General features: G+C 39.4%; 1 protein-coding gene across 1 annotated transcript in view; it reads right to left on the bottom strand.

Moving 5' to 3' along the window:
* The window catches only part of rsph14 (radial spoke head 14 homolog), a gene marked incomplete at both ends in the record, with an annotated part of 5,931 nt that extends 3,114 nt beyond the window's left edge, over positions 1-2,817 (bottom strand). The window contains 3 exons of the mRNA XM_084054420.1: positions 1,531-1,649; positions 2,042-2,144; positions 2,652-2,817. Coding sequence (XP_083910546.1) covers positions 1,531-1,649; positions 2,042-2,144; positions 2,652-2,817 — 388 coding nt within the window. The remainder of the gene's footprint in view (positions 1-1,530; positions 1,650-2,041; positions 2,145-2,651) is intronic.
* Positions 2,818-10,603: the final 7,786 nt, after the last annotated feature.

Raw genomic sequence — 10,603 nt, 5'->3', positions numbered from 1 at the left:
CTTTCATCATAGTAACAAGTGGGCTTATAACCAAAACGATCCATGTTCTCTGGGAGAAGTGGTGTTAGTGTTCCGTGTAGAAATATTGTTAGTGGGAATGAAAACGTAGTCGCACCACCCGGAAGTGGAGCGGTGAAGGCAGACTTAAACCCCGGTTTCCTTGCGCACTGGTGCTACGTCGGCATTGTCCCAGAGTATAACTGAGGAGGAACGAACAGCAGAGGTCGCTGTTTTTCCTTTTCAGTTGTCTCTGGGTTCCGAGATTGTATAGAGAGAGACAGAGTGATATAGAGAGACAGACAGACAGACAGACAGACAGACAGACAAAGTGATAGAGACAGACAGACGGCGATAAGCAGGGCCAAGAATGAAGCGCAAAAAGCTAAGTGCAATAATAGCACAATAAGACATGGAAACGGAATAGATTGAAATTGAGAAACTGGTGAAAGTAGCCGATCTACAAGCTCACAAAACGTTGCTATCTGAAAAGTTGTGAGATTGTAGATCGGCTATTTTCACAATGAAGTATGTCATACATTGAAAAAACATACTCTCAAATAAGCATTTCATGTTATCTTTAACAATTGCAAATGTATTCATTGATACAGTCATGTTGTTTGCATTGCACTTTAAATGAAGTCTGCATGAAGTGAGCTTTGAACCAGTGACCTTGCAGTTGTCAGGCAGATGCTGTAGAGAGAAGCCATCGGACCATACCTGAACTGGTGAAAAAGGAGCTCACACAGATGATACAGTTTCATGCAAACAGCTGAAAAATCCTGGGTTTAAGTTTTTTTCAAACTGCTCAAAATTGCGGACAATCTAAGGGCGGAGCTTACTGGTCAAAACGATAGATGTGTTCCTCATGAGTCAAGGCACAAGTGTAAGCAAGTTTCACGACATTCGGCCAAACGAGGCATGACTTTTGCCTGTTTAAAGTTTGCATGTTCAAAAAATTGCTATAGCGCCCCCCTTTGGCCAATTGGAGTAAGATTGGTTTCAGTGATATTTGGAATGACCCTCTACATTACTGCAAAGTTTCAAAGAAATGTGTGTCTGCATGTGTGTGTTAGGCAGATGAATAATTTTCATAAAACTGCAATAGTTAAAACCTCTCCTCCTGGGATCTTTGAGTAATCTGCACGAAAACTTTTACACATGAACTTAAGACCTTTGCCAACAAAACTTTAATGGCGGATTTTCCATAAGTGAAAAAATGCTAGTGAAAAGTTATGAGCCAATGAATGTTTTTCATATAATTCAAAATGGTGGGAGATCTAAAGGTCAGAGGTCAAAAGTCAGAGTGTGAAACGACCTTTGACGAATGAGTGTGAGAATTATTTCTTGATCGTTTTTCATGACCATCTACCATATGGCCGAGTTTCGTAAAAAGCGACAGCATGGTTAAGCCAGAACTGCCAAAAACGGCAGAAAAAGATGAATAATGCCAATAACAAAACGGAGCCTTGCTCTGCAGAGCCTGGCCCCGTAATAATAATGATGATAATAATAACATAATAATATTAATACCTGCAGGGAAGTGAGCCAGTCTGTTTAAAGTCAGATGTACGTTCTTCCTACAGGATGCTACTGGTTCATCTAACAGCTCTGACAGCGGAGAGAGGATCCCACACTGCAACATCACCTCTCTACACACGCACACGCACACGCACACGCACACGCACACGCACACACACACACACACACACACACGTGCAAGCACATTGTTACATGATGTAACAAAAACAACAAAAACTAAATAAGAATAATAAGAATATCCTCTGATAATGCCAGTCTGTGTAAGTTAGGGTTAGTTCCTCAGAAAATGACTGCGTCACAATATAAACAAATGTTATACTGACACCTAGTGTCACCTATGGCATGGTGCATGCTTTTATTTCTTTTTTAAGCCATTATAATATGAATATAAATATGAAAAAGAAACAATCGTAAAATACAAAAACAACTACAAGTTATTTTAACATATTGGGTGATGTTTAGTACTGATGTTAGTCAGCATGTAGTGGTCATGGAAACGTACCTGCCGACATTATGGGATGTCAGGTGGTAGAGCACCTCTGTGCTTTTAGTTCTGACTACGGACTCGTTGTCTTGTAACAAGGTCTTTAACTGCTGCACACAACCTGAAAACAATGCACAGGACTTTAAAGTAGGGTTTTTCTCAAAGTGGGTGCCGCAAAGCATAATATTGGAATTGATAAATTCCACTTAGACCCTAAATGTATAGGTATGTGACCCGCTGACCCCCACCTGAAAATATATTGTGCCAGGGACCCCCAGAAGCAAAAAGTTAAAAATGTTTGCCTTTTTAAGAAAAACGGATTAAAAGATTTGCACACATTTTCAAGATTTTTCTAAAATAGCAGATCTACAAGCTTGTAGCGCGGCACTTGGTGCCGAGCTGTGAGCTTGTAGATCTGCTATTTTTGAACATTTTTGAAAAAAAATCTTGAAAGCGTTTTGAACAATTTAGAATTTCTTTAACACAAATCTTCTCTTCCAGGGGGTCCCTGGCACAAAACATTTTCAGATGGGGGTCCGTAGCCAAATAGCCTACATAATTATGTGGCGTGCAGGGTCCTCGACACAAAAAAGTCTATGGTGTAAAAAGTGCATATTATTCTATTTACCGTGGTGAATGCTCTCCAGAGCCCTCTCTGGGTCATGCACCAGGTCACACAGGGCAGCCAGAGCCTGGACTCTGGTGCCCGGCTCTGGGTGTCTCATCTCCCGGCACAGCCGCGGCAGAGCCCGCTGGCCGAAGGCTACGGGAGCCTCCATCAGATGTCCACCCATCCTGGCGAAGAACAGCCTTTTTTTCTTCTTTTTTTTTTCACTCCTCCGTCATGTAGTCCATTTGTGCCAAGAAAAGTGTATTGTAGCCTACAGAGTGAAACACTGTGTATGTTTACAGTCGTTACTAGGCAACGGTCAGTGTTGCCAGATTCTGCGAGAGAAATAAGCAACCAGGTCTATGAAAACAAGCCCAAAAGAAGCGACTAGCTACGATACCGACATCTGCTATATTTTCAGATGGGGGGGGGGGGTCTAAGGCATACCTGCCAACTCTCCTGTTCTCACCAGGAGACTCCTTCCTGTTATTTGACCCTATCTCCTGGACGTCTCCTGTTCTGTTTCTCCTGTTATTCTCCTGTTTTGGGGGATTCCACCCTTTTTGTGTGTTAACCGATCTCTCAAAGGCCCATTTAAGACATTTCCTCACTGATATGCAGCCACTCGTGTTAATTTGCTAGTTCCTTGAACAACATTAAACGCAGACCTGACACAGCAACACGCGGCACAGCATTCATTTAGCTGTCCTGGAATTCCCTCTGTCTGTCCTGTCAAGTTTATAGGCCTGTGTTATGTTTAGTTTAGCTGCTTTAAGTGTCTGATGACATTTTAGGTAATATTGCATAAATACACAGGGGGAGATAAATATATGTCAACATTCGTATAGCTGCTTTAAAACAAATCACACTTAAAATTAATGAATTAATTGATTATTAAAATTAATTAATGACTGGATGCAAAGCTACCTGCAAAGCTACCATCTATTACTAATTGGAAAATAACAGTTAAGATTAAAGAGATGGAAAGAATTACTTGCAGAATGAGTAAATGGGTCTCAGAAATACATGTGTAATACAAGTGTAAAAGTAAATTTAAGAGTACTACAGGAAAGCTATCCTTATTTTAAATGTCTCGTTTGTTTTATTTTTCTTTCCTTTTACTTCTACTTTATTTCCCTCTTTTTATTCTTTCTTTGTATTATTAAAGGTAGGGTAAGTGATATTTGTTGGTATATATTTTTTGTTGTTCAAAAGGTTAAAGTATTATATTCTGATAGTAATCATTGCTACAGAGTGTTTGTACGGTCACAGGGGTCTCTCCAGCTCTTTAGTAAACAGTACAGTACATTTTCAGGTAGGTGACACAATTTAAACCAATCAGGAGAGAGCACTGACAATTCATTGTCTGTTTAATAAAGAGCTAGAGAGACATGGGAGACTCCTTTTACTGAACAAACACTCTATAGCAATGAGTACTATTAGTATATAGAGCTATTTAACACTTATTTTAACCAAAGTAAATCACTTACCCGACCTTTAATTTCTGTTTGTACAGGTATTTAAAAAAACGTACACAAATAATGGGATGATTTAAACAAGTTAAAAAATATATTTTATGGATGAAATGGATCACATGACACCTTGTACGAACCTGTAATAAAGTATTAACACAGAAGCTCTTCAGTGACATTATTTAGTGCACCAAGTGACATAAACACAGCATTGATCTAAATCCATTGAACTAATAGTGTGAATGTGATGAATAAATGTAACATTGAGCTAAATCCATTGAACTATAGTGTGGTGAATAAATGTAACATTGATTTAAATCCATTGAACTAATGTGAATGTGATGAATAACGAAAAAACATCACGTGGATGCACCTGGGACGTATCATCAGTGTTGTAGCCTGGGGTCATAGGATGTTTCGGGTCTCGCAACATACACCCAGGTGACCCAGCCAGGGTTGATCAAGCCCCGACTTACGTCTCAGGTAGCTACCCACGGTCAGTCCTAATTAGGGAAAGACAGGGCCACTCAATACGCTTGTCCGAAACTACTCTGCCAGGAATGGGGGAGAGGAGAGGCTCTGGTACGTGGAGGGGCTAGGCTCTGGATGGCCTCCTGGCCGGGCTCCTCCTCCGTTTCACCAGGTCCAGGACCTGAGCACTGCACCAGACTCCCCCGCCCAGACTCCCCCGCTCCAAACATTTCATTCTGGTGTGATGGTGTCTTGGCCCGTGGTGGTACTGCAGGCTCCCTTTGCGGCCTGCTTGAATGGCCCTCCTAAAGGCCCCACCGTGGATTTGTTGGGCTTCTTCCTCACGGAAGACACAGACTGGGAAGCTAACCCATACTGCTCCCGGATGCCGTCTACATCTGTAAACGGGCTGTCACGGGCTGTCACCCGTCTCTCCGGTGGTCACCAATCTATTCCTGGTTGTCACGTAGTCTATAAATTCCTATGAGCCACTATAAATAGAATATCTATAACGACAAAACATCACATGGATGCACCTGGGACGTATCATCAGTGTTGTAGCCTAATTAATAAATGTAATAAGTGTGCAGTGGTGTAAAGTAACTAAGTACATTTACTCAAGTACTGTACTTGAGTACAATTTTGAGGTACTTTTACTTTACTGGAGTTTTTTTTGTTACTGGAGTATACTTTTACTTCTACTCCACTACATCTCAGAGGCAAATATACCTTTACTGCACTGCAATTATTTGAAAACTTTAGTTAGTTACTTTGCAGATATAAATGATTATATTATAAAACATACATTAACAATTTTAGCCCTATTCTAAACCTAGGCTATTCACAATGTGTCGCGATGCTACTGTTGTGAGCTTGTAGATCTACTATTTTCAAACATTTCAGTACTTTTACTTCTGGTACTTTAAGTACATTTTGACCAATACTTTTGCACTTTTACTCAAGTAATGTTTTAATTCCTGACTTTTGCTTGTAACTGAGTACTCCTACATTGCTGTATTGATACTTTTACTTAAGTAAAACATTTGAGTAGCCTACTTTTTCCACCACTGACAGTGTGTTCATGTTTACAGCAGTTTGACTCGTTGATCTGTTTTTATTCAAAAGAGTTTGTCGTCCTCGCGTGGAGAAAATGTGTAAATACAAGTGGAAGTCGTCAATACATCCAGCGTTGACTTTCACTCAGTTCATACAATACTGTGTGAGCTTGTAGATCTGCTATTTTGGGCCCGCGACACGCCCACGTTGCGTTCGAACAAAAGAAAAACAACTTTATAAGGACAAATACAAAAATGTAGAAATACTTTCATGGTAGGTACATCATGTAGATTTACTTTAGATTTATTTGGCATTTGATTATTATTTTCTTCATAATTTGGGTTTCCTGTTGTATCCATGAAAACATCCTGTCCCCATTATTATTACGGGGCCAGAGCTCAGCTCTGGACCTGTTTTGTTATTGGCATTATTCTGTTTTTTCTGCCACTTTTCGCAGTTCTGGCTGAACCGTGCAGTCGCTTTTTACGAAACTCGGCCATATGGTAGATGGTCATGAAAAACGATCAAGAAATAATTCTCACAATCTTTCGTCCAAAGGTGGCGCTATAGCACTCAATTGAAAATGGCAACTTTGAACAGGTACAACTCATGCCCTGTTTGACCTACAGCCATGAAACTTGGATACACATATGCGTCTCCTCATGCTGAACAACTTTCACCCTCTGACTTTTGACCTCTGACCTTTAGATCTCCCACCATTTTGAATTATATGAAAAACAGTCATTGGCTCCTAACTTCTGCATTTTTTCACTTATGGAAAATCCGTTGGAAATTTTTGTAGGCAGTGGTCCAAAGTTCAAGTGTTAAACGTTTCGTGCAGATTGCTCAAAAATCCCAGGAGGAGATAGATTTTAACTATTACAGTTTTATGAAAATTATTCATCTGTGCCTAAAACATACATGCAGACTCACATTTCTTTGAAACTTTGCAGAAATGTACAGGGTCATTCCAAATATCACTGAAACCAATCTTACTCCAATTGGCCAAAAGGGGGCGCTATAGCAATTTTTTGAAAAGGCAGACTTTAAACAGGCATAAGTCATGCCTCGTTCGGCCGAAAGTCGTGAAACTTGCTTACACATGTGCCTTGACTCATGAGGAACACACGTATCGATTTGACCATTAAGCTCCGCCCTTAGATTTTCCGCAATTTTGAGCAGTTTGAAATATACTTGTTTTTGCCAGTTCTGGCTTAACCGTGCATACGCTTTTTACGAAACTCGGCCATATGGTAGATGCTCATGAAAAACTACCAAGAAATAATTCTCACACTCATTCGTCAAAGGGTGGCGCTATAGCACTCAATTGAAAGTGCCAACTTTGAACAGGTACAACTCATGCCCTGTTTGACCTACAACCATGAAACTTCGATACACACATGCGTCTCTTCATGCCCGACAACTTTTGTGGTCTGACTTTTGACCTCTGACCTTTAGATCGCCCACCATTTTGAATTATATGTAAAACAGTCATTGGCTCCTAACTTCTGCATTTTTTCACTTATGGAAAATCCGTTGGAAATTTTTGTAGGCAGTGGTCCAAAGTTCAAGTGTTAAACGTTTCGTGCAGATTGCTCAAAAATCCCAGGAGGAGATAGATTTTAACTATTACAGTTTTATGAAAATTATTCATCTGTGCCTAAAACATACATGCAGACTCACATTTCTTTGAAACTTTGCAGAAATGTACAGGGTCATTCCAAATATCACTGAAACCAATCTCACTCCAATTGGCCAAAAGGGGGCGCTATAGCAATATTTTGAAAAGGCAGACTTTAAACAGGCATAAGTCATGCCTCGTTTGGCCGAAAGTCGTGAAACTTGCTTACACGTGTGCCTTGACTCATGAGGAACACACGTATCGATTTGACCATTAAGCTCCGTCCTTAGATTGTCCGCAATTTTGTGCAGTTTGAAAAATACTTGTTTTTGCCAGTTCTGGCCTAACCGTGCATACGCTTTTTACGAAACTCGGCCATATGGTAGATGCTCATGAACAACTACCAAGAAATAATTCTCACACTCATTCGTCAAAGGGTGGCGCTATAGCACTCAATTGAAAGTGCCAACTTTGAACAGGTACAACTCATGCCCTGTTTGACCTACAACCATGAAACTTCGATACATACATGCGTCTCTTCATGCCCGACAACTTTCGTGGTCTGACTTTTGACCTCTGACCTTTAGATCGCCCACCATTTTGAATTATATGAAAAACAGCCATTGGCTCATAACTTCTGCATTTTTTCACTTATGGAAAATCCGCCGCTTTTGTTTTGTCGGCAAAGGTCCTAAGTTCATTTGTAAAATGTTTTGTGCAGATTACTCAAAAATCCCAGGAGGAAATAGATTTTAACTATTGCAGTTTTATGAAAATTATTCATCTGCCCCTAACACATACATGCAAGACTCACATTTCTTTGAAACGTTGCAGTAATGTAGAGAGTCATTCCAAATATCACTGAAACCAATCTCACTCCAATTGGCCAAAGGGGGGCGCTATAGCAATTTTAAGAAAATGTAAACTTTAAACAGGCAAAAGTCATGCCTCGTTTGGCCGAAAGTCATGAAACTTGCTTACACTTGTGCCTTGACTCATGAGGAACACATCTATCGCTTTGACCAGTAAGCTCCGCCCTTAGATTGTCCGCAATTTTGAGCAGTTTGAAAAACACTTAAACCCAGGATTTTTCAGCTATTTGCGTGAAACTGTATCATCTGTGTGATCTCCTTTTTCACAGTTACCTGTCTGTTGGGCCAATGGCGTCTCCCTTAAATGAATGCCTCACAATCTCATGGTCGCCAGTTCAAGCCTCACTTGATGCAGACTTAATTTAAGTTGAATTGCAAACAACATGACTGTATCAATGAATACATGTGCAAATGGTAAAGATAACCTGAAATGCTTATTTGAGAGTACGTTTTTTCAACGTATGGTATATGACATACTTCATTCTGAAAATAGCTGATCTACAATCTCACAACTTTTCATGGTTTGTGAGCTTGTAGATCGGCTACTTTCACTAGTTTTGGTTCTGAGGAGATGTACAATTTCTTCATTGGTAAATGGTTTGTGAACGAGTGATCTTAGTGTTAGTGAAACAGGGGCTTGGTTCATGAAAGAAGGCAAGAGTTTATGATCTTCAACAGACAATATCAGCCTGGACAAAGCTATAGCACTATAGGTAGTGTTGCAGCCTATTAGTCTGAAGGTTGAGAGTTCGAATCCTGTTAATGGCAATAGGTTGAGATGTCCAATCAAACCATTATGTTTCCATCTCTCTCTCTCATCAATCTATTGTTTCCATGTCACTCTCTCTCTCTCTTCAATCTATTCCGTTTCCATGTCTCTCTCTCTCTCTATTCACTGGCCCCGTATTATCGCTGCTTGCAGCTATATTTATTATTATTATTATTATTATTATTATTATTATTACAATTATTATTATTGGTATCATGTGATTATGAGGATTGACTGTGATATCTCATTAAACTGAGTGTTGTGGACACCTTGCATGACCAAAAACATTTTAAAAACATTTTTAAAATACTGAATACTGATCTACAAGTTCACAACGCGCCAAGCATGTAGATCTGCTATTTTCAGCACTTTAGTATGATAGCCTGAACATCAAACTGAAGCTATATGCAGTCCACTCAGTGAGTCTATGGTCTGGAGCCAGCCTAGTACAGTACAGGTATGATGAAGTAGGCCGTGGTTCTGGCCGTGACCCCCCAAAATAATCATATTTGAACTGGAGACCCCCCAAAATAATCATATTTTGGGGACCCCCCAAAATAATCATATTTGAACTGGGGACCTCCACCCTGACAAGCACTTGGAATTGTAGGAGTTGAGGCATTACATTTAGTTTGACTCGGTTCCACAGATACATTTTTTTTTCTTATATCATTTGGCAATTTGGCCAATGTTTGACCAATTATTATATTGTTTGTTTATTACTAAGTGTTAAAATAAGTGTTGGCTCTATATTCTTTCATTTATTTCCCTTTTTCTCCCCAATTTAGTTGTTATGCCAACTAATTCCTTCCCACAGGTCTGTGTGTTGTAAAGTGGTGTAAAGTAACTAAGTATGTACTCAAGTACTTAACTACAATTTTGATGTATTCTTTTACTTTACTGGAGTATTTCCAATTTTCAGTACATTTACTTCTACTCCACTACTCAGAGAGAGACTCAGAGGCAAATATTGTACTTTTACTCAACTACAATTATTTGAAAACTTTAGTTACTAGTTACTTTGTAGATTTTGATTATTATTACAAAACCACTTCCGCCCTAAATACATTTCAGCCATTTGAAAATAGCCGATCTACAAGCTCACAATGCGTCGCAATGTGACACATTGTGAGCTTGTAGATCTGCTATTTTCAAAATATTTTTATGCATTTTATACATTTGAAAACTTTGTGAAATGGGACATTCTGCATAATGAGTACTTTTACTGTTGGTACTTTAAGTACATTTTGATGCCAATACTTTTGTACTTACTCAAGTACATTTAGAATTTTGGACTTTTACTTGTAACAGAGTATTTCTACATTGCAGTATTGATAATGTTACTCAAGTAAAAAAGTTAAGTACTTTCCCCCCACTGGTTGTATCCTGACTCACCTGCCAGTGATACATACACATATATATATATTTTTTTATATAGGAAATGAAAAAAGGGATATTTACTCGCGACCTATAACAATTGGTTGGAAACGGTGACAAAGCTGGATGGACCACGGTGGATTCGAACCCACAACCTCCGCCGGGGTGGCCAGGCACTAAATAAAATGAATGGAAAGACAAACATGACGACAGACAAGTACAGTTCCAAAGATGACCAGAGGTTTATTAAAAGCATCAAAATACTGAAACGGCAAAACACTTTTTTTTCCCTCTATGCCCTCTTTTTTTAGTTGTTTTGTACAAATCACAGT

This window comes from Gymnoscopelus microlampas, assembly GCF_963454915.1.
Source record: "Gymnoscopelus microlampas genome assembly, chromosome: 4".
NCBI classification, from domain to species: Eukaryota; Metazoa; Chordata; class Actinopteri; order Myctophiformes; family Myctophidae; genus Gymnoscopelus; species Gymnoscopelus microlampas.
Note: the sequence above shows the minus strand (reverse complement) of the source record. Positions and strands in the feature narration are given on the sequence as shown.